This window comes from Oryctolagus cuniculus, chromosome X (assembly GCF_051225735.1).
Source record: "Oryctolagus cuniculus isolate XC-2025 breed Fujian yellow rabbit chromosome X, ASM5122573v1, whole genome shotgun sequence".
NCBI classification, from domain to species: domain Eukaryota; kingdom Metazoa; phylum Chordata; class Mammalia; order Lagomorpha; family Leporidae; genus Oryctolagus; species Oryctolagus cuniculus.
In genome coordinates, this window is record NC_142888.1 from 27128290 (window position 1) to 27154033 (window position 25744).

Consider the following 25744-nt stretch of genomic DNA (forward strand, 5'->3'; position numbering starts at 1 on the left):
TCTAGCAATTAAAATGCTTGTTAGGATTCCTGCATCCCATATGAGAGTGTCTGGGTTTGATCCCTATCTCTAGCTCCTGATTCCAGCTTCCCGCTAATGCTGATCAAGGGAGGGAGTGATGAAAGCTCAAGTAATTGGGTTCCTGCCATCCGCGTGGGAGATCTGGATTGAATATCCAGCTCCTGCCTTCCTTCAACCTGACCCAGATCCAGCAATTTTGGGCATTTGTGGGAGTGACCCAACATACGAGACTGCCATCTCTCTCTCTAGCTCTGAGATAAATAATTAAAAAAAAAAATAAGCTTTAGGGGCCAGCACTGTGGAATAGCAGGTAAAGCCACTGCCTGTGATGCTGGCATCCCATATGGCTGCTGGTTTGAGAAGCAGCTGCTCCACTTCTGATCCAGCTTTCTGCTAATGTGCCTGGGAAAACAATGGAGAATGGCCCAAGTACTTGGGCCCATGAACCCACATGGGAGACCTGGATGAAGCTCCGGGCTTCTGGCTTCAGCCTGGCCCAGCACCAGCCATTGTGTCCATTTTGGGAGTGAACCTGCAGATGGAAGACCTCTCTGTTTCTTCCCCTCTGTGTAACTTTGACTTACAAGTAAATTAATTAATTAATTAAAAAAAAACTTTAAGCAAAAGAAATAACTCAGAACTCTGACAATTCAGTTTCTAGTTCTATCCATCTTACCTTCCTTTAATTTCCGTATAATAATTTGAATTAATTTTTGATACCTATCTTTAAAGCACAAAGTCTAATTTAATTAGTGGCTCAGCAGAGTAAGAGACAAAAAATGTATTAATTAAAAGATCAAGATAATAATCTAGGAATTTCATTAATGGAAGCTACTCATATGTAAGTATGAAAAAATATCTTCCAATCAAAAGTAATATCCTAATATAAATTTACCCAGATTTCATTTGATAGAAAGTTCTTATTCATCTCATATTTATAAGCATCAATTACACTTTTTCATACATGTGATAGAAGAGATTCTGAGATGTTAAGAATAATATGCCATTATACAAATCTAATAAAAGCTGTGGACTCTCAAGGAAAATGAACACATACAAAGGGTTTTCAAAATGTCCATGGAAAATGTGTATTATGAAAAAACTATGCATGGATTTAAAACACTTTCTGCACTAAAATAAACCTGTAAGCTTATAAACTTAATCTGAATCTCTTAATTCAACTTTCCACGAACTTTTTGAAGTACTCTTGTTTATAATTTCAGGATATTATTGGATATTCAGTACCCTGCAATTCAAAAACTTCATATTGAACAAAATAATTTTGACTTTGATGGCAAAAATAGCAAACAGACATTCAAATAATTAGAATACCTCCTCTTGAGTGAAGCAATGAGAATTTAAAGTGTTAAACACATAGTGGGGGCTGGTGCTGAAGCGCAGGAGTTTAACATCCTGGCCAGCAGGTTAACCACCTTCCTCTTGGTGGGAGGCAGGGCTCAACTTCCTACTATGGAAACTAAATGGGATCAGATCCTTCCTTTCCCTGCCCACTAGGCAACAACACTCTGCTCCTGGCTTTGAATCTGGAATCAACAACACAAAGAAGCCAGGAATAACCAAAATTAGCAGAAGGCTGAGAGATTAGGGGAATATAATTGTTATGTGCAAAACTGTGAAGATTAATAAATGGGAGAAGATTTACTACATAGGCTATGGAGAGTGATTTACAGAGAGGGGAGCTTGAATCTACTGAGATTTTCAACTCTGCTAATAGAGAAATAAAAATTAGCATAACAGAAATCACTGCAAAAATGGTAGCATGTAGAAAGTCAGATATCATCAAGTGCTGATGAGGGTGTGAGGAAAAGGACAACCATGGGTGGGAGAGCAGTTTGCCAGTTAACCTAAGAAAGTACGTATGTGTGGGGCTGGCCCTGTGGCATAGGGGGTAAAGCCGCTGCCTGCAGTGCCGGCATCCCATATGAGCGCCGGTTTGAGTCCTGGCTGCTCCATTTCCAATCTAGCTCTCTGCTACGGCCTGAGAAAGCAATGGAAGATGGCCCAAGTCCTTGGGCCCCTGCACCTGCATGGGAGACCTGGAAGAAGCTCCTGGATCCTGGCTTCAGATAGGTGTAGCTCCGGCCATTGTGGCCAACTGGGGAGTGAACCAGCAGATGGAAGACCTCTCTCTCCCTCTCTCTCCCTTCCCCCTCCCTCCCTCCCTCCCTCTCTCTGTCTCTCTCTCTCTGTCTCTCTCTCTCTCTGCCTCTCCTCTCTCTGTGTAACTCTTTCAAGTAAATAAATAAAAACCATTCTATTGGGGCCCATGCTGTGGTGTAGCAGGTAAAGCTGCCCCCCTGCAGTGCCATATGGTTGCTGGTTAGAGTCCCAGCTGCTCTACTTCTAATCCAGCTCCTTGATGATGCACCTGGGAAAGCAGCAGCAGATGGCCCTAGTCCTTGGACCCCCGGAATCATGTGGGAGACCCAGAAGAAGCTCCTGGCTCCTGGGTTAGGCCTTGCCCAGCCCTGGCCATTGCAGCCATTTGGGGAGTGAACCAGAGAATGGAAGAGCGATTGACTGATCTCCGTCTCTCTCTGCCTGTGCCTCTCTGTAACTCTGGCTTTCAAAACAAATAAATAATTTTAAAAAATCCTATAAATAATCATTGGGAACTATTAAAATGTAAGTCCCTTAAGGATAGCCACTTTTTTTAAAAAAAAATTTGTCCTATATTACAATTATCTATCCAAATAAATAATATATGGTAAGTTTCCAAGTGATGCTTTATGAAACTTATTTCACTCAATAATATATCTGAATAAATTGAACTAAATATTGAAGTAATGAGAGATATCAAATAAACCACAAAGTGAAAAATAAAATAGTAAAATGAAATAGAAAATGAAAGAATAAAGAATAAAATAGATTTTAAATTAGCTTCAGAGACTGGCTTATTTTAGTAGAGAATGTAATAGTAAATATAGATATTTCTAAATATTTTTATTTGAACATATTGACTACTTTTTACTGTGCTGTATTTCACCTCAAAACTGTTGCCTCCTAATACAGTATCTCAAAATCAATTTCTTCCTAATACAGCATCTCTTTCTATGCTTAGCCATGAGTGAGGGCACTTTTGAACTCTAACAATTTATAAATGGATTGGAAGAGCACAGGTGATTTGTTTTTTTGCCCATAGTTACTAGAAAAGAGCTGAAAGTGGTTGGTTTTGGCAGCAGGTGGTGGGGAGAAGCCTTGTTCAAAGAGACTGTATATAATGAAATAGATTTCTATGTATTCCATATATCATACATCTTATAATAAAATTTGTCCTAGTTAGAATAAATTAATCTAGTGTGAAGATGAGCAATACAGGTTATGGGAACTCCACCACAAAAAAAAAAAGGTGGAGGTGGTACAGATGAAGTTTTGATTCTGTTTCTGGTTAACTTTAGTGAGTCATTGGGCTGAAGATGGAAAAACTATGTGCCATAAAATTAAAGGGCCAATTGCATATTTTTACTTGAATAACACTGAACTTTGATCAGAATCAGATAACATCATGAGTAGTATTAAAAACGCAACTAGATATAATTTAATTTCTATAGGCTGTGGCCCTATCATACAGGATGGATATGAAAATATGGGATTCTATCACATTCAAAATGGTTTGAGAGTATGAAGGATCAATGGAATGCCTTGGCCTTCTCTTCAGAATAGGACTTGAAAGGATTTATATAGTCAAAGCTATAACTTCAGTGATAGGCTCCCAGTCATTATCTTAAGTAAAGATAGGACTTAAAACAGGGATACTAACTGTGTGCCAAGCTCCCTCTCCAAGTTTAGAGTCTAACTTCCTGATTAGGTGCAAATGAACACAGGTTCAGACTCACATTCTGGGTCTATAGATCCAGAGATCTGCCTAAAGAAATCTGTCAATAAATAACCACAGGCAAACAAAAAGGTGATTAATTATCTCCCCCAAAGCGTATTTAGCTTGGAGAGATTTAGGAATAGGTATCATGAGCTAAATCAAATCTCTGGTACTAATAATTTTGGGTTAAGGAATAAGATATGAGTATTTATTTTATTATTTGTAACAATGCCCAAGAGAATCTGGCCTATATTACTCCAATTTAATATAGGTAATTGAGTAACTAATTTAGACTTAATTATAAATTGGAATCTTACTAAGTTTATAAGCAGTATTAGAACATTCCGGGGGAAATAAAGGCTCAACACATCCGTACGTTCAATGAATTTGGTTTATGTGAAATTATCTCCACATTCATGAAGCTTTTTGTTTATTAGAAAATATAGGTATAAAATTCAAATACAGTATTTTAAACTTAAAGGCAGTTGGGGCTGGTGCTGTGGCATAGTAGGCTAAGCTTTCGCCTGCAGCGACAGCATCCCATATGGGCACTGGTTCGTATCCCAGCTGCTCCTCTCCCTGTCCAGCTCCCTGCTAATGCTCGTGGGAAAGCAGTGGAAGATGGCCTAAGTCCTTGGGCTCCTGAACACATGTGGGAGACCCAGAAGAAGCTCCTGGCTCCTGGCTTTGCATCAGCACAGCTCCAGCCATTGTGGCCATTTGAGGAGTGAACCAGCAGATGGAAGACCTTTCTCTGTCTCTCCCTCTGTCTGTAACTCTACCTCTCAAATTAATAATAAAAGAACTTAGAAAAAAACTTAAAAGCAGTTAAAAGTTTAAATAAACATCATCATATAGTCATAAAATATGCTTAAAAGTAAATTTTATGGGCGGGTGCTGTGGTGTAGCAGGTGAAGCCACTGCCTGAAGTGCCAGCATCCAGCACGGGCATGGGTTCAAGTCACAGCTGCTCCTCTTCTGGCCCAGCTCTCTGCTATGGCCTGGAAGAGCAGTAGAAGATGGCCCAAGTTCTTGGGCCCCTACACCCGTGTAGGAGACCTGGAAGAAGCTCCTGGCTCCTGGCTTTGGATCGGCACAGTTCCGGCCGTTGCGGCCATCTGGGGAGTGAATCAGCAGGTGGAAGACCTCTCTCTCTCTCTCTCTCTGCCTCTGCCTCCCTGTAACTCTGACTTTCAAGTAAACAAATAAAGTCTTTAAAAAAAGTAAATTTTATATTTTGTTAATTTTAAAAAGCAATTTATATTCCAAAGCAGTAATAGCTAGTTCCAGAATATGAAACCATAAAATACAAAGTCTCTAATTTTACCATAAGATTTAAAGATTAAAGAACTAGAAACAAATTAGTTAGTGATTCTTTGTGAATAGCAACTTCTAAGAATCTTCTACAATCATTATATGGATAATAATACTTCAAAGGGTTACAAAAGTATTTAAAAATAATGATCATGAAAAAAGATCTACAGGAGCAGATTAACCTGGAGCTCAAATTATAAGAGTTTCTACTTCCCAAAATAAGATAACCAGAGAGAATATAAATATAAACAGGCCTTACATTCCCCAGTCTAAACCATTAACTGTATTGCTCTTGGGATTAAAAAGGAAAGGACTGTGGAAAAGTCTAAAAGATATTCTAGATGAAACAGTTAAAAATCAGTTCCACCATTTGAAGTATATGAACTGTGTTGTATGAAATTATACCTTAAAAAACTAAACAATTTAAAATGCTTACATCCCTTTTATACATACATATAAATATTATCTTGAAACAATCATTTGTAACTTAATATTCTATTTTTGAGATAATATGTTTAATTTATAGTTAAGGATTTAATGGCTCTACTAAAATAAAGAGTTCGAAAAAAAGTAAAAAGACCATCAACCAGCAGGAAAACAGGCAAGGGCTAATAAGCAATAGTCAAATGAAAAGATGTTCAACTTCACTCACATAAAGTAAATTTTAAAAGTCACAAAAATCATTAAAACTATATTGAAACAAAAATCTTTAAGTCCCAGTAGTACTAATCTTTCAAATTTTCACACATATATCATATATGATTTAGTTCTACTAGATTATAATTCTAGACATAGTAAGATATGCACTTGGAGGGGTCTTAAATCCTGCTGAATCTGCAATTACCACACTTCCATTATTTCCTCTCCTTCCCTTCCCATCCCATGTCCCACACACCACAGAACTCAAAATTAGACCCTAAACACTGTTACGTCTATATTTCAATTTCTTCATAGTCAAAAAAACCCACAAATCCTACTTGACATTATAACTCTGTAAATTACTCTTTCAAATACTAGGTTCTAGAATTCTGACTAACTAGAAACAATTTAAACTGTCTCCACCCACTTCCCTCTATATCACACCCTCTGCATCCCCACCCCCAGATGAAGGTTAGGTTGATAAATGGATTTGGGAGGTGGAATAAAGCCAGACATCAAATAACTTACTTGAAATCCATCTCTTACCTTCTGTACTTAACCCTGGACTTGATGTGAACTTAGCTACGTCAACAATTTTTACAGCAAATTGTTGCCCAGTTTCTCTGTTGATACATCGTCGTACGACACTGAAGGGACCCCTAAAAAACAAAAAGTCAATTTTAATTCATTGATTTTTCTTACATTCCTACTTCCCATCAACATCTTACTGTGCTTAATTATCTACTATAGCTACACTACATAACCAAGCCATTCTATTGTGAACTCCTGATGGAATACAGTTTTCAAAATAAAATTTAAATAATGTACTTTTGAACTTACTTTTCTACAATTCATGAGGTGATTCATATTTTAAAATATTATTAAACCAGAAACACAGAAGCTAAATAATTAAATTTGCAATTCAAAATCATCTTGAAAAACTGATTGGTATTTTTATATTCAAAGCAAATAATCATTGTAAAACTCTATACAGATTATGAACATCTTAAACAAAATAAATAAAGTCTATAAAGTAGCAGTGTATAGAACTTTATTCTTTTGAACTAGAGACTGAAATCATTCTGGACATCTCCCTCTCATCTTACCAACCACTTAGCTAATCTTCAATAACAAGTCCTGAGGAGTTTATCTCAAATATCTCTTGAAATTGCCTACTTTTCTCCAGGTCCCATACCCCTTATTTTTACCAGGACTATTGCATTCATTCTCACAGTAATGTTTTGAAAATTAAAGTGTCATACTATGCCCTGCTTAAAATACCAGAGAGAGAGTTTGCAAAAATGCATATCTAGTTAAGAACCCAACTACAGAAATAATTTCTAAATAAAATTAGCAAAAAAAGTCACATGGCAATAAAATATGGGCAAAAGACTTGAATGGGAACTTCACAGAGAAAATTCTTTATAACCTGATCTCCAGAAATGTCTCCAGTCTCACATAAAATCAGAGAGATCCTTGATCCTCTCAAACTTCAAATTAGAATTGTTCTAAATTGCTACAGGAAAGCAAATAATTTCTGCCAGCAGTCACTTGGTCCAGCTATTCACTTACCTAGTAATCCCGTCAATCTATATTGGTGGCTATCAATACTAGCCACACAGCTGAATAAGCTGAGATGACTAAAAAATGGGAATGCATGGGCCCAGGCAACACACATATATACATACACAGTCCTTATGATTAATAGCTATCAAATAAGTATCTGATCTTAATTAAGATAACCCAAAGATAGATCTATGCACTTTGTACTAATATAAAATGCAATAGCAGTATATTATTGTAGTTTATCTGAAGGCTACTATGGTTTTAAAAATAATCCTTTTTTGTCTTCCACAAGGGTTGGTTTCACATTTTTAGATTAATATGTAATAGTTGTACATATTTATGGGGTACAGTGTGGTATTTCAAATAACTTATATAGCACATGCTGATCAAATCATAATTAGTCTATGTCCTTATGATCTATGCTTGGAGCCTTTGAGCTCCTCTCTTCTAATTCTTCATAAAATTTAAGACAGATCACTGTGAACTATAGTCATCCTTCTTTATTGTGGAAAACTAGAACATGTTCCTACCATCTATGTTTTGGAATCCATTATCCAACCACCCTTTACCTCTCCTACCCTCCCAACTCAATGACTTAAGCCATCCTAGCTGGGAAGAGCTGTACTGTAATTGAAAGAAGGACAAGCTTTGCTTTAAGGCAAGCAGTATCCCAATCATTCTAGTGTAAGTGAAGAACTTTTCTCTATGCGCTGATTGGGCACATATATCCAGATATATTCAACCACCCAATGTGAGTGGCTTTTTGTTTGTTCCCTCAAGGAGGGGAAAAATATACACATGTATGCATGTACAGTACAAATGAATTTACTGTAATTCAGACTTAAACATTTCTCCAAGACCACATGAATGCCTCCATGAAGATATCAATTATACTGCAGCCTCAAATCTCTCTTCAAGCAACCTAACAAAGCTAACCTGGAAGGAAAAGAAAGCATAATAATGTACCTTTCAGAACTCTAGAGAAAGAAGACCTTTCAATAATCACTAGAAACTGTTCAAATCTTTTCCTCTGTGAGAAGACAATATAACAAAGTGAAGCAAGACTCCTACAAACGTTTTCTTTCTCAATCTGTGATTATTTATGCTGACAATAGTGAGCAATTTCAGGAAATGCTTAAGGTTACTGGTTTTTGACCACACATAAACCCTTGGGACTCTATTTATGTATATATTTTGTATAGTGTGCTTCAATTTACTGTATCTTTTTTGAGAACTTTCTGAGATCTGTATGTAGAACTGTTCTGGGTCAACTGAGTCAATTCTTTGTTTTTTCCTGCTTGCACAGAGGTGAGGGAGAAGCTTTCTCTCTCCCACCCTTTTAGTAACAGTAAAATGAAGTGAGCTAGGAGAAAAGAGGGAAAAGGGAACACTGAGGCAACAAAACACAGAAACTTTTTAAAACCTGTGAGTAAAACTAAAACCAAATTCCCAATGCCTTAAGCAAATTTTATAATATGTGGCAAAGAAAACGAGTATATCTATGAACTTTTGAGGTCTGAAGACAGGTCACATAGCAAACATTTTCAGGGTGTGCCCCCAATGACATCCAGGCAGTTAATAGAGATGAACCAAATTCACTAGCTTAAAAAGACGTCAAACTATATCATGAAGGTTTCCTTTGTGATTTAATTCATCGACTAGGAATTCAGTGGAAACTGATAAAAATTTAAAATTTTGCTTGGTTTCCCATTTGATAAGAAGATGGAAGGGAGAAAGTATGTGTAACACATCTACCATATCACACTCATTAATTATACTTGGTTGACAGTTTAGGATAGAGCAAAATTTCAGGAGGCCTAGGTTTCACTCTGGCCTGTACACTTTGGAGCTGCTTGAATTTTCATCCTTAAATTGTTTAATCTCCAGGGTGGGTGTTAGGCACAGTAGAAGAACTGCTGTTTGGAACACCCACAACCCATATCAGAATGCCTGGTTTGAGTCCCACCCACTAGGTCCCTTCCAGCTCTCTGCTAATGCACACCCTGGGCACAGCAGGTGAAAGCTCAGTCCTTGGGTCCCTGCCACTCACGTGGGAGACCCAGAATGAGTTCCCAGTTCCTGGCTTCAGCTTGGCCCAACTCTGGCTGTTGTAAGCATTTGGAGAATTAACCAGCAGATGGAATATCTCTTGGCTCTTTGCCTTTCAAATAAAATTAAAAATAAATAAAAATTAAAAAATAAATCTTTCACTCTACAGTGAGTATTTATGTGGAGGAAATACTGATATACTTGTAAACCATCATCATAAACTACTCTCTCATATTTCTGCCACCTACGGCTGGAACACTAATCAAAATGGAATGTTAATTGATGAGATTTCAGATTTGGTTGAATGTATGTTCTTTACTCAACTTTTTACAAACACTAAATATTGATTGGGAATGTAACACAAGGTTCTACTTGAGGCAGATGGCTGCTTACAGAAGTCCATGTTTTTAAGTAAAAGGTCAATTAAGCCAGAATATGTTGCAAGTGAAAAATGTCATAACATCCCTGAAGATTCTGAATAGAATACAACTGTGTCCCTATGCAGACAAAGAATAATCGCTAGCTCTCATTTGTGTGAAGAAAAGTTAAGTTTTGGAAATAAACAATTCAGATTCCAAATGTAGACACACCAAAAAAGGAGACTAGAATTAAATAAAATTATAATATAGTACATTGGTTTCCAGGATAAATAGGATAGACTGATCACAATGCCTCTAACTTATTTCCCACCCTGAACCTCACTAAAATGATACAAAAATTTAAAAAAGTAAACACAGAACAAAGGAGGTGGCCATAGTCATAACTGGGTGGCAAGAAAGCAGAGGGAGTAAAGCTGATTGATTTAGCAGATTTGGGAAAGCTGAAATACAAAGAGCAAACTAGGAATGTTCAAAATTGGACCCATTTACACTCCAGAATCCTCAAAAGCTCTTCTACTGGTAGCACCAGATACCTCTGGAACTAGAAGTAAAGGGGTAGGATTAAAATAACAAGGTTTGAATGCAATCAGTTAGAGAAACTGTTAGAGACTTCTACTCCACAGCATGGGTAAGCCCCCAACCTCTCTTATCCTAACACATTCATTCTCTGGAGAGGGTGAAACATAGGGTCTCGGCACTACAGAGACAAGGCCACTGAGGAAGTAGGTACTATACAGAAAACAACAGGATTATGTGGTTACATACCACAGACAGCTCCAGTTCCTTTTCTCCTAACCTGAGGAAAGTTGGTAGCCAGGTCTTTACCCTTATAGCAGCGGATGAAAGATTTGTTTGTTTCTATTGAGTATTTGACTAGGTCAGAAGACTTAAAGATAATGACATGAGGTTCTCCAAATTGCTCAGCTAGATCATTCTCCAGCAAAACCCCAAGTCAACAAGTTCCACCTGCACTTTTAGGGCTCTCTCAATCAGCTTTCAGTCCTTCCACTAAACGGTTTCCAACTTCAACACTAACATTTTAAGTGAGATAATTGGTTGTTCAGGACTGTCCTGTGTACTGTAGGATGCTTGGCAGCATCCCTAGCCTCTCCCCACTAAGACACCAGTAGGACCCCCAACCCCAGCTTTGACACCAGACTTTGTCTAATGTCCCCTATGGGGCATAACTGCCCCCAATTGAGAACTACTGCTCTATTCCAGACAAACAAGGCTCCTAAGACATTTGGAGAAGAACCTCTGATTTGGAAGACAGAGCCCAAAACAAACAGAGCAACTTACAGAATACATAAGAACACTTCAAATTACATTAATATACTTAGAAAGACATTACAACTGTGAAAAAAAAAACAGAAATTTCAGAAAACAAAAAGTCCTTGGAACTGGTGCTGTGGCATAACGGGTAAAGCTGCCACCTGCAGTGCTGGCAAATCATATAGAAGCCGGTTCTAGTCCAGGCTGCTCCACTTCTGATCTAGCTCTCTGCTATGGCCTGGGAAAGCAGTAGAAGATGGCCCAAGTCCGTGGGCCCCTGCACCCATGTGGGAGACGTGGAAGATACTCCTGGCTCCTGGCTTCAGATTGGCTCAGCTCTGGCCGTTCAGGCCATTTGGGGAGTGAACCAGCAGACCTCTCTCTCCGCCTCTGCCACTCAAGTAAATAAATAAACCTTCAAAAGTAATTTTTAAAAGATCTTGAAAAATAAACAAAGAAATATAAAACTCAAAAGGGGTGGTAGATAAAGTTGAGGAAATTCCCCAGAACGTAGAGCAAAATTATCACAGCAATAGAGAGAAACTTAAAAGAAATAATCCAAAAAAGTTTCACAGAATTTAAATCATGAATAGCCAAAATTAATATGACTTGCCAAATATTCAGCAAAGTGATTAACTCATGTCCATACACAGTCCACTGACATTTAAAATCACTGGATAAGGAGATTTCTAGTTTTCCAGCATTGCGGGCAAAGGTGAGCAGAAGGGAAGGATGATGCAGTGTGTATACAATGGATCAGGGATCAGATAGATCCGGATCTCTTGATAGCAACACTAGAAGCGAGAAGACAATCATAATCATGAAGGACAATGATTTCTAACCTCGAATTCTACAATCACCCAGACCATCAATAATCATAAGGACAACAGACATGAAAAACCCAATCATTTGCCAGGTATAATTTCCAAGAGAATTACTACAAGATGTGTTGCCAAAACAAAAGAGTAGACCAATATAAAGGATGCCAAGAAACAGCAATTAGGACATCCAGTGCAAAGACAGGTGAGAAGAATCAACAGAAGTGGAAGGAAGAGAGATCATAGGCCAATAACTGTTTGTTAAGCACAGAAAGCAACCAATCCAGACCCAGATCTGTAAAGATTCCCAAAACCACTGATCACATTTATAACTTGGAAAAAAAAATGGCTAGGTAAGCTGGATCCAGATTCTTTTGGCTTGCTTTCCTGGCCATGAACTGTTGAGTGTCCTACTCTTCTGTGCTGCTTGGGACTGCAGAGGACTCTTGGTTCACTCATAGCAGCTTCTGCTTTGAAGAGTTCCTGAGGGCTGAGGAGCAGGAAATGTAAGCCCATGTCCCCAAACACATTCCTGACAGATGCTCAGTACTCGGCCCCACTCTGCGCTGTGGTTCTGATGTTCTGCCTGCAAAGAGCTGCACATCCTGGGCTTTACCATGACCTTGCTAGCAGACTTCCCAGAATGGGCACCTAAACACTGTCAGCATCGGATGTCAGACTGTGAACAAGAGATCCTGCTCTGTTTCTGCTCTCCTGAAAGCTTCATACAATAGCAGCAACGCTGCCCTTTCCTTAAACAGCTAAGTTTGAGCTTGCTACTCAGTTTTTAAAGATTAAATTACGCACTGTTTAGGGATACATACACAAGGGGTAAAGTTATAAAGAAAACCCAAATGAACGATGAATGCGAAAGCCAGGATAATGGTTTGAGCAGGAAGGCTGTGATTTGGAAGGGGCTCTTGAAGGCACTAGAAATACCTATGGGGGCCGGCGCCGTGGCTCAATAGGCTAATCCTCCGCCTTGCGGCGCCGGCACACCGGGTTCTAGTCCCGGACGGGGCGCCAGATTCTGTCCCGGTTGCCCCTCTTCCAGGCCAGCTCTCTGCTGTGGCCAGGGAGTGCAGTGGAGGATGGCCCAAGTGCTTGGGCCCTGCACCCCATGGGAGACCAGGAGAAGCACCTGGCTCCTGCCATCGGATCAGTGCGGTGCGCCGGCCGCAGCGCGCCAGCCATGGCGGCCATTGGAGGGTGAACCAACGGCAAAGGAAGACCTTTCTCTCTGTCTCTCTCTCTCACTGTCCACTCTGCCTGTCAAAAAAAAAAAGTAAAAAAAAAAAAACAAAACCTATGGGGGATTCAAAAAGTTCATGGGCAATTTGCATTATCTATTTTTTATTTTATATGTGAGAGAGATCTTCTATCTTCTGGTTCATTCCTCCAAATGCCTGCAACAGCTAGGGCTGGGCCAGGCTGAAGCCAAGCTTTGGGAATGATCTGGATCTCCCATAGAGGTTGCAAGGAGCCATGTACTTTAGCCATCACCTGTTGCCTCCCAGAGTGCACATTAGCAGGAAGCTGGATCGGAAGCAGGGTAGCAGGACTCAAACCAGGCACTCTGGTATGGGATGCAGGCACCAGACGCCTGCCTCCACTTTATATTTTAATTCCAGCTTTCTACAAACTTTTCATCAAAGCCCTTCATATTCTATTTGTATTTCTTCCTTCAGGATGGATTCATGTGTTATGACTATTACTATTATTTAAAAAGATACACATGTTTTACACACTCCTCTACATATAAATTTCCTAGGTTTTTAAAAATGTTTGTAGTAGCTTAAAGAAATTGCTAAGATTTTGCTAATCAAAGTGTCAAAAGGAGACTTAAACGTTTATATTTCTGTACAACATATATTATTTTAAATGACTTTTAAAAAGTTTGCATCTCTTGGGGGCCAGTACTGTGGTATAGTGGGTGAAGCCACCACTTGGCGGTGCCGGCGTCCCATATGGGTGCCGGTTCAAGTCCCGGCTGCTCCATTTCCGATCCAGCTCTCCCTTATGGCCTGGGAAGGCAGTGGAAGATGTCCTTGGGCACCTGCACCCACCTGGGAGACCTGGAGGAAGCTCCTGGCTCTTGGCCATGAGTTCACTGTTAATCAATCAATCATGTATATTAAATATAGTATCTCAAAAAACAGAAAGACATATAAAACAAAGTTATAAATTGATGGACTGATGAAAATGTTGTGATCAGATGCTTAAGGAACCTAATCTTGGATTTCATCCAGGAGCACTGGTTCAGTATTTACTCATTCAGTATTTGTGGCAACTTCATAGAATAAATAATGATGATCAATTGCAAAAATATGTACACACACATATAAACACACATACCTCTTTGTACATATATTTGTAATATACAGCTGTCCCCTGGAATCTGCAGGGGATAGGTTCCAGGATCCCTGGATACCAAAATCTATCTATGCTCAAGCTCACTGTATAAAATGGTATAGTATTTGTGTACACCTATGTAATCTTCCCTAATACTTTAAATCATCTTTAGACTACTTATAATACCTAATACTAATGTTATGTAAATATAATACCTAATACTGTTATACTTCATTGGAGAACAGCAATGAAAAAAAATAGTAGATACACTATTTCTCAAGTATTCAATATTCTCAAGCCACAAGTGTTTGAATCTACAGATGCAGAACCCACAGATATGGAGAGCCAACTATACAATATGTGATACTGTTATATTTCTACATGTATATTTAAAGTATAAACTCAATGAGTGCATGATACATATTAAATGGTCAAAAATAATTGATGAATGACTTAAGAAAAATGAGAAGGTAGAAATGAGCAAGCCCTTGATATATTTATCATATCACCTAATTTTATAGTTATATAAAATTTTGAGAAATCATGATGCTTCTGAATATTTTTCTACTCATTTACTAAATTGTACTATTTTCTATACAGTTTTTAGGCATATGGATGATAGGTGGGTAAAAAGGAAATAAAGCTAAAATAGCAATAAATGACAATATTAGCAATAAGAATAAAATCTTGAAAAATAAATTCTACAGGGGCCGCGCTGTGGTGTTGAAGGTGAAGCCGCCGCCTGCGGTGCCGGAATCCCATGTGGGCACCAGTTCGAGCCCCGGCTGCTCCACTTCTGATCCAGATCTCTGCTGTGGCCTGGGAAAGTAACAGTGGATGGCCCAGGTCCTTGGGCCCCTGCACCCACACACCCACGTGGGAGACTGGGAAGAAGCTCCTGGGTTCTGGTTTCGGATCGGCTCAGCTCTGGCCGTTGTGGCCACTTGGGGGGAGTGAATCAGCAGACAGAAAACCTCTCTCTCTGCCTCTGCCTCTCTGTAACTCTGCCTTTCAAATAAATAAATCTTTAAATATATATATAGTACAGCTATGTTGAAATTTATATAAAAATGATGCCTAATGATCTTTTTCCTCTTATTTCAATACTACATGGTGTCTTCAAAAAGTTCACAGAAAATGCATATTATCAAAAAAACCTATGCATGAAATTCAAATTTTTTGCAGCAAATAAACTTATGTGTTAATCCACTTCTTTTTTTTTCATGAACTTTTTTGAGGACGTTAATATTTAATTTAGTCAATGCTACTAAAGAACTTATGTGTAGCATTTCATCAATAAGTCTTTTCCTTGTCTCCATTACTTTGTGGTGATAGATGCTGTTCTTTTTTTTTTCCCTCTTTAATACTTCTAGTACCAACCCCCTCATCTAATACACATATTCACATACACACACCATGCTGAATTGCTTTAGGTAGAGGGATTAAACCTAAGGGATTTGCCTACTCTTAGGTAAAGAAACAAAAGAATGTGTGCTAAAGAAACACACATGAAGTCGAAAATTATTAAAATCGAAGTTTCAGGAACTGTTGCCTAAATGTAACAACTGAAGACCTGACAAAAAAATTAAGCTCAGTATACAATTCAGATAATTTCTTTAAAACAAAAGAGGGAGGCTTATTTGGAAAAGATAGCAATGGATCTCCAATAAGCTAACAGAACAAATCTGGTTCACCTGTCAAAGCTGAGTAATTCAGAGTTAAGACTAGCATTTACTAACTCAGTACCTATCCTGGAATAATTAGTACCTCTGTCAAACCCTGATAGTTCAGTGAACTATCAAGGTTTGGTAGACCTTGCTTTAGATTTCACATATCATAGCATCCTCTGGTTTGCGTCTACATATGATTCAGTTGTGATTCACTACTTTTATGAGAAGACTGGATATCATCTCCAGCAATATTTCTCAGAGCAAAGACTCTGGAAAATGTGTGTGTGTGTGTGTGTGTGTGTGTGTATTGTATAGGGTGTGGGGGGAGAGGGAGCTGGGATTAGTTACGACCCCAGGTCTTTGTTAGCACGTATACAACGGAGCAAAGGTTAAGGAGAATTGCTAAGAGAAGGAAAAAAAAAAAAGATTGTTGTTACATCAGAAATGGGAAGAGGAAGAACAGATAAAGCATAAGATATGAGCAAAATAACATGAAGAACTATAAGGTAAACACATTGCAAAGAACTCTGACTTGGTTGCACATGTTGAGGCCTTCTTAGCTAAACATATAAAGAACTTTCACAAGTAGGTATTGAAAAACTGATACCAAATAATTCTACTGACATTTGTATATTGGATCTTACTTATCTAATTTTCCCCAATGGAAATAAGACAAAATTCAGAAAATATAAGGGAACAAAAAACACTAATAAAGCAATCTTTGCCCTCAGGGAACTTCTAATCTAGTAGACTGCTGTTGGTATATATACATATCTTTAGTATAATGGTATAGGACAAAGTACTGAAAAAGGTAATACTAAAGTTTCTTACTGGTGGATAGGAAGGTGGTCAGAGAAGGCCTCCATTTGGGACAAGGGTACATAGCAGGGCTTGGAATGATGAACAGGAGTATTTCACACCAACAAGAGAAAGGGGAAGACTTTAGAAGTAGGCAATAACATGTTTGATGGCCTACCCCAGAGTCAACTCAAAATGTGGTGTGTGCAGGGTATTCCAAGCAATTTGGTATGGCTGACATGAAAAACAAGGGGTCAGCATGGCAGCGTGATGGGTTAAGCCACTGCCTGTGATGCTGGCGTCCGATATGGGTACCAGTTCGTGTCCTGGCTGCTCTCTCTCCATTCCAGATTCAGCTCCCTGCTAATGAGCCTGGGAAAGCAGTGGAAGATGCCCCATGGAAGTGTGCTCCTGCACCAACATAGGAGACCCGGATGAAGCTCCTGGCTCCTGGCTTCAAACCTGACCCCGGCCGTTGTGGCCATTTGGGCAGTAAACCAGCAGATGGAAGATTCTCTCTCTTTCTCTCTCTCTCTCTGTTACTCTACCTTTCAAATAAATAAATGAATCTTTTTTTAAAAAAGAAAAACTAGAGGGTGATAAGTGATTAGAATAGAGAGCCAGGGAGTGTGTTGTGGCATAGCAGGTGAAACCATTTCTGGTGGTCACACCCCACATTCGAGTGCTTGGGCTCAAGTCCTGCCTTTGCTTCTGACCCAGTTTTCTGCTAATGTGAATTTTAGGAGGAAGAAGATGATGACTCCAGTTCTTGAATCCCTGCCACCCACACGGGAGACCCAGATGGAGTTCTTGGCTCCTGGTTTTGGCATGGCCCAGGCATGACTGCTACAGGCATTTGGGGAGTGAACCAGAGGATGGAAGCATTCTTTCTCACTCGCTCTCACTCTAGCTCTACCTTTCAAATAAATAAAAATAAATAAACAGTAAAAAAAAAAAGAGGAACAAATATCACAGTGGGAAAAGAATATAGGTTGGATTGAGGAGTGGGTGGGGGACTAGTCAATAAGTTATTACATTAGCCCAAGCAAGAGTTGATAAACAGCTAAAGCAATATAGTATAGGTAACTGAGAGATATTTAAGAAAATAAACTGACAATGAGTAAGTCATTAGCTATGGCGTGGTTGGGTGTATGTTGAAAGAATGCTTGATTTTTGGCAACTTACTGGGTAAATAATGATACTACCAACTGAAAGAGTGACTATAGAAAAAAATCTGGTAGAAGGCTAAGAAAGGAAACACATGGTTGCATTTGGAAAATATGGATTTCCATGGAACATTCAGGAATAGGCAGTTAAGAATATAAAGTTCAAGGAATGGGGCCAACATATATATGTTGATGAACATACTAACAACTACCATTTATGACATACCATGTGTCAAACATGCTGCTAAGAACCTTACATAGATCCATTATTTATAATCATTTATCGATATTTATCCTTATAGCTAATGTAATATTAGCCCCTATTTTATAGATTAGGAAACTGAAGCTAAAATAGGTTGCGGACTGGAGTGAGACACGGAAACTCTAAAATCTAAATTCTTAATCTACACTTCTAGGAAGTACAGGTGAACAGGAGGTACCAGATCCATCACTGTAAATGAAAGCACTTAAAGAGTACAGAGGACGGAGCCCCAGGAAACATCAGCATAATCTCCAATCCTTCTCCAACGGATTGCTGGGAATATCCCCATAGAAAAACTCCAAGAAGCTCAGAGAGAAAAAAAGAACAAATGGTAAAAGGAAGTTCTTGATGCACCAAATCTTGCAGAATTATAAACACAAAGACCAGATGCCTAGCCAGGTCTGCTGTACACAACACACACACACACACACACACACACACAGGGGTTCCCTCACTCCTCTCAAGATTGTCCCAAGAAAAGCATACTTTTCATTTCTAAATTAAGAGCTACACATTCACATTTTCCTATTTATAATTTTCTAAATGTGGGCCTATATATCAAAAACTGGAACCAAAAATATTTACTATAGAAATAACTTTTTTGAAACTTGCTCCTGCCTTTTTTCTCCTCCTTTTTACTAGTGTACATGAACTTATTGCCTAGGTTGAGTATTATCACAATCATCAAATTCTCTGTGCCTAATCCAGTCTTTATAAACTGAAACTAATAATTCTGGAAGTCTGGGAATATGAAATTACATTTCAAATCATATTTTTTAAAGATTTATTTATTTGAAAGTCAGAATTACACACAGAGAGAAGAGAGGCAGAGAGAGAGGTCTTCCATCTGATGGTTCACTCCCCAATTGGCCGCAACAGCTGGAGCTGCACCAATCCAGAGCCAGGAGCTTCCTCAGGGTCTCTCATGTGGATTCAGGGGCCCAAGGACCTGGGCCATCTTCTTCTGCTATCCCAGGCCATAGCAGAGAGCTGGATTGGAAGAGGAACAGCCAGGACTAGAACCAGTGCCCATATGGGATGCCGGCGCTTCAGGCCAGGGTGTTAACCCTCTGCGCCACAGCGCTGGCCCCTGCAAATCATATTTTAAAGGGTGTATCTATTAATAATGCCATAAGCACAGGTTGTTTCCCAAATATTACCTTATTCTATAATAGCACTGTTGCAAGTCATTAATCACAACTCTAAGGTTAGGGATAGGTTAATAGTTGGGCTCAGAAACTGCTATTTTCATTAACAGGGCTCCCCCCTCCAATGATACTTTTATCGAATACTGTTAATCTCTTTCTATTAAAATCATGTTTTAAGGATCTCCACAATCAGTTAAACCTACTTTTAAATCAAATAAAATTAAGTTATGGAAGTTAAATTCAAGACGTTGATGAACAGAATCTCAAAGCCAGCCAACACTCCATTCTCTAATATTCATTTTAGTTGCATCAGGGTTATGCAAAAATTAAACTATAAGAAACAAAAATGTGATTAGCTAACACTCCAAAACCAGCTTTCCCAAAATGGCTTCTTGTGGAGTTCTTAAAAAGTGAAAGCTTTTGTGAAGTATGTCTTGGAAACACCCTATAAAATACTTACCCTCTGCATATCCCACTTGCTAATATTACATATTAGCAGTGTAGTCTTGTGGTTAAGAAACAACCATCTTGCTTATCACCCAGAGCACCTATTATTCAGTAGTGTTCCTTGACAAGCACTTTGGACACAATGGTCTAAATTCTAATATTTATAATAATAACAAACAATACAAATACAAATTATGAAATTGTAATGGCTTAAGATTCAGATCTTAAATGACTTTTTTCTGTAACAAATATTTTCTGATCCAAACATGGGATATAAATTGTTAATTAAACTCTTATAAGGGGGTAATCTAATTGTTTGCTTAGTGAAGAATGGAAAAGATTTAACTATGCAATTTAAACATCTATTTATTAATTCTCCCAAAAGTAATTTACTTTTTTACAATTGTTAATACAAGCATATTCAGCAGGCAATAATGTAACCTCTGGTCTTTTAACCAAACAAAAAAATAAGTATAAAAAGAATAAGAAAAAGAAAGAATAATACAAAGGCACAGCATGAAAAGGAAATAACTATTTACACCCAATTATCCAACTCAGGGCAGGGCAGCACGAAATACATTTCGAATCATAACTGTAGTAATCAGTTTCTAGGACTAAAAATAATTGCTCTTGGAAAAGAATCTGAACGTAAGAGTAGATAGTAGGCGTAACTGTTTAGGCAATATATTATTAATCAAATATTGAAACACTTTGGGAATTTTTAGAGTTAGGTAAGACATAAAAGCTCCTACATGTTACAAAGATTATGCAAGTTAGTAATGCTCACTTGTAACCAGTTTACCAAAAGTGGACTAGTCTTTCAACCCTCATATGATGAATTCCTTTTCATCAATGAGGTGCACAATAAAGCAAGGACAAGAAGAGAGGGCCTCCACAGGTGTGAAAACATCTAAGTGAAATCCTGAGCTTGCTCAGCTCCTCTTTGCATGCCACAGTTGAAGGAACTCCGTATTCCTTCCAATACATTAACCAAAAATTTCAGCGCCATTCCTGACCCCTTTCTTTCTCTCACATTCCAATTTTAAATGATTAGGAAATGTCGAGATTGTCCATCTTTTCATTTGTTTCAAGAAAATTTGCAACTGATTGTTGGAACAATTTTATGACAGCTAAATTAAAATCCTCATCGGATAATTCCAGTATCTAATTCAACTCAATTTTGGCATCAGTTGAAAGTCTTTTCTCATTCAAATTGCGGTTTTCAATTGTGTCCTCAGTATTTTGGCTCTTGTCAGGAGACTCTTGATCATAGCATCTTAGATTTTACTTTTCACAATTTTTACATATTTATTTGAGAGACAAAAGAGTAGAGAGGGAGAGGGAAGGGAAGGAGACAGAGAAGAGGGAAGAGAAAAGAGAGAAGAGAGAAAAGATAAAAGAGAAAGAGTATCTGGGCTGGGGCTGAAGCCAGGAGGCAGATCTTTAACATGAGTGGCAGGCACCCAATTACTTGAGCCATATCCACTGCCTCTTTTTTTTTTTTAACTTTTATTTAGTAAATATAAATTTCCAAAGTACAGCTTATGGACTACAATGGCTTTTTCCCTCCCATAACTTCCCTCCCACCTGCAACCCTCCCATCTCCCGTTCCCTCTCCCCTTCCATTCACAGCAAGATTCATTTTCAATTCTCTTTATATACAGAAGATCAGTTTAGCATATATTAAGTAAAGATTTCAACAGTTTGCACCCACACAGAACATAAAGTGTAAAATACTGTTTGAGTACTAGTTATAGCATTAATTCACATTGGACAACACATTAAGGACAGAGATCCTACATGAGGAGTAAGTGCACAGGAGTAAGTGACTCCTGTTGTTGACTTAACAAACTGACACTCTTGTTTATGACATCAGTAATCTCCCTAGGCTCTAGTCATGAGTTGCCAAGACTATGGAAGCCTTTTGAGTTCGCCGACTTTGATCTTACTTAGACAAAGTCATAGGCAAAGTGGAAGTTCTCTCCTCCCTTCAGAGAAAAGTACCTCCTTCTTTGATGGCCCATTCTTTCCACTGGGATCTCACTCACAGAGATCTTTCATTTAGGTTTTCTTTTTTTTTTTGCTAGAGTGTCTTGGCTTTCCATGCCTAAAATACTCTCATGGGCTCTTCAGCCAGATCCGAATGCCTTAAGGGCTGATTCTGAGGCCAGAGAGCTGTTTAGGACATCTGCCATTCTAGGAGTCTGCTGTGTATCCCGCTTCCCATGTTGGATCGTTCTCTCCCTTTTTAGCAGAAAGCTGGAATCAAAGTCAGGACCAGGAATCAAACCCAGTGAGACCTCTAGGCCCACTCTTAGTATATTCCATTTTAGCAGGTTTAGTTTTAGTATACAGGTTCTAGACTACTTTTGTTGGCCTTAGTTCCAGTGGCAGTTTAGTTTTCTGTACCCTCACAATAATATTTTGATCTGCTTCCTTCTTCTGGGGCTGTTGGGACTCCCACTCAATCTCTGCTGATGCCTTCTGCAGGAACAAAAGGTATTTCCCAGGGCCGCTTGCTATCACTGAACAACTCTGAGGGAGAAGGTTCAGAAGCTACTGTGCCTGGGTCTCCTTAAGTCATGGGGTGGAGACCAGGAAGACACATAACTTTGCTGGCCAACAGCTATCCATTGAACAAACCCCCTGCTAAGGCCAGTAGGGTACAGTGGAGGGCACAGATTGTACATTCCTTTTGCCACTGCTCTGGGCAGATCAGACCACAGGGGCCTGAGTTTGGCAACTGGGCTGAAATGGCCAGCTCTTTGCTGTTGCTGGCAGATCAGATCACCTGCTTGGGTCCTGGTTGTAGAGCAATAGCTAGGAAAGCCAAGGAATTTTCTGCCCCTGCTGTTGCTGTGGGCAGATCAAACTGGGCCAGTATGCAACAGTGGGGAATGAACACTCTGATTAGGTCTCTGTTGGGATTCCCCTTTCTGATCCTTTGGCCAGAAAAAGCAGGCCTTTTCTTTTCTGTGCCCATTGGTAATTCTAGGTGGCAGGCCTCTTTGGCACCCAGTCCAGGAGTACATGAGAGATTAAAAGAAAACCCAGTGAACTCGCCATGATTGCCAGCCCTCAAGTGCTGAGCTTCCTAGCTGTTCTGTTTTCTTCTTTCCAACTTCCAGATCCTTTTTATTGCTGTCAGATAACTTCCAGGGCATTTAGAAGTATCTGTAGGGGAGGGAGTACAGAAAAGTGAGTCTAGGCCTGTCTTGTTCTTGAAAAGGAAGTCCATTAGAAGGTAGCATAAAGAGTCTATTCTATTCAAAATTAGGAGACAAGCTACAGTTCTTTTATGACTAATAATATCCAGTTAAAAATAGGAGCTATTTAATTCATTAGGTCTATATGTAGTTTTCCTTGATTCCTGGCTCAGAATTTTAGGGTGTTGCAGCAAGCATTGTGGGACAGTGGGTTAAGCCTCCACTTGGGATACCTACATCCCATATCTGTCAGTTCAAGTCCTGGCTACTCCACTTCTGATCCAGCTTCCTGCTAATGCACTTAGAAACGCAGTGAATGATGGCCCAAGTATTTGGGTTCTTGCCATCCACATGGGAGATACACATGAAGTTTCTGGCTTCAGCCTGGCCCACCTTTGGCTATTGTGGGCATTTGGGGGAGTGAAGCAGAAGATGCAAGATCTCTCTCTCCCCCACCCTTCTCTGTTATTCTGCCTTTTAAATAAATAATTGTGCTTCTTCAGGTCTTCAAAGAAGGAGGTACCTTTCTCTGAAGGGAGGAGAGAACCTCCACTTTGAATATGACCTTGTCTAAACAAGATAAGAGTCGGTGAACTCAAAAGGCTTCCATAGCCTTGGAAACTCATGACTGGTGCATAGGGAGATTACTGATGCCATAAACAGGAGTGTCAATTTGTAAAGTCAACAACAGGAGTCACTGTGCACTTACTCCTCATGTAGGATCTCTGTCCTTCATGTGCTGTACATTGAGACTTAATGCTATAATGAGTACTCAAACAGTATATTTCGCTTTGTGTTTCTATGGGGGTGCAAACTGTTGAAATCTTTACTTAATGTATACTAAACTGATCTTCTGTAAAAAAAAAAAAAAAAAGAAGAAGAAGAAGAAATTATCAATTCCCAACTTGACTCTCACTGGGATTAAACATGACAATAGGTCTGATCTGATTTCATCATCATTTAAAAAATCATCTATTATTTTTCACTTTATGTTTGTGTGGGAGCAAACTGTTGAAATCTTTACTTAATGTATGCTAAACTGATCTTCTGTATATAAAGAGAATCGAAAATGAAAAAAAAAATAATTGTGCTTCTTTATAAAAAGAATTTTAGAGGGGCCGACGCAGTGACACAGGTTAATCCTCCACCTGTGGCGCTGGCATCCCATGTGGGATCCAGTTCTAGTTCCAGCTGCTCCTCTTCTGATCCAGCTCTTTGCTATGGCCTTGGAAAGCAGAAGATGGCCCAAACTCTTGGGCCCCTGCACCCACATGGGAGACCTGGAAGAAGCTCCTGGCTCCTGGCTTTGGATCAGCGCAGCTATAACTGTTGTGGCCATTTTGAAGGGAACCAGCAGATGGAAGAGCATTCTCTCTGTCTCTCCCTCTCTCTGTAACTCTACCTCTCAAATAAATAAATAAAATCTTTATAAAAAGAGAATTTGGGGGCCAGAGCTGTGGCATAGTGAGTAAAGCCACTGCCTGCAGTGCCGGCATCCTATATGGGTGCCGGTTCAGGTCCCACTACTCCTCTTCCCATCCAGCTCTCTGCTATGGCCTGGGAAATCAGTAGAAGATGGCCCAAGTCTTTGGGCCCCTGCACCCACATGGGAGACCTGGAAGAAGCTCCTGGCTCCTGGCTTTGGATTGGCACAGCTTTGGCCATCACGGTCAATTGGAGAGTGAACCAACAGATGGAAGACCTCTCTCTTTCTGCCTTTCCTTCTCTCCGTGTAACTCTTTCAAATAAATAGATCTTTAAAAAAATAAAAAGAATTTTGGGGTCTCAAGTAAGTAATCAGTGTTTGTCAGTCTTTTGTGGTTTGAGGAATACCAAAGGAACAAAAGTATACTGGACTAGGAGTTCCTAAAACTACTATTAAAATAGTACTCTATATTTTGTGTGTCTCTGTGGGTGCAAACTGTTGAAATTTTTACTTAGTAAATACTAAGTAGATCTTCTGTATATAAAGACAATTGAAAATGAATCTTGATGAAGAATGGGATGGCAGAGGGAGTGGGAGATGGGATGGTTGCAGGTGGGAGGGAGGTTATGGGGGCAAAAAGCCGGTATAATCCAAAAGTTGTACTTTGGAAATTTATATTTATTAAATAAAAGTTAAAAAAATCTGAAGAAAAAAATACTTATTTAAAAATAAATTACTAGGGATGCTGACTACCAGTTAAAAACCCTTCCTCATTCTACTAAAATTAAGATTCAAAAAGAAGACTTTTTCCTTTTAACATATATCAAAACATCAATGATTTAAATCAGGTCTTGTAAATTTGAGGCATTTTGAAAACAGCATTTTATAATGTCAGAGAACCAAACACAGCTTCTAAAATTCAGAAAGCATTTGAACCTAACAGTTTATAAAATCAGTTGTGACAAAGATTAGCTCAGAATTAATTCAAACTTTTTGTTTGTATGTTTTCTTAGCTAAAAATTTTTTTCCGTTTCTATGATTGGGCAAGATTAAATACGAGCCTCAATCACTGTAATAGTTTACCACTAGAAGATATAACTAAATGGAAATTAATTACTTATATTATCCACATGATCACTTTCTTGTGAAATTATAGGTAGACAAACTCAATTAAGACTTACAAGACGAAAAAATTTCACGGTTCCTAATTAATGCTGAATTCAACACTCTGTATAAACTTAAATCAGTAAATAGACATAAGATAAAATCATAAAACTGGAAACATTTTAGCTAATGATTATTCATCAATTCATTAAAGATCAACACATATGTAATTATTATGTCCTGTCCTTTAACTGAATCCTTTATTTTA

General features: G+C 38.8%; 1 protein-coding gene across 16 annotated transcripts in view; it reads right to left on the reverse strand.

The window, feature by feature from the left end:
* CASK (calcium/calmodulin dependent serine protein kinase) overlaps positions 1-25744 on the reverse strand; it is a 366640-nt gene that overhangs the window by 289015 nt on the left and 51881 nt on the right. For 9 of the 16 annotated variants that reach the window (XM_089324399.1, XM_089324403.1, XM_089324402.1 and 6 more), the window contains exon 2: positions 6359-6471. In XM_089324399.1, the coding sequence (XP_089180525.1) occupies positions 6359-6471 (113 nt within the window). Of the gene's footprint in view, positions 1-6340; positions 6472-25744 lie in introns of all 16 variants that reach the window. The other 7 variants (XM_089324397.1, XM_089324390.1, XM_089324401.1 and 4 more) reach the window with 1 other exon arrangement.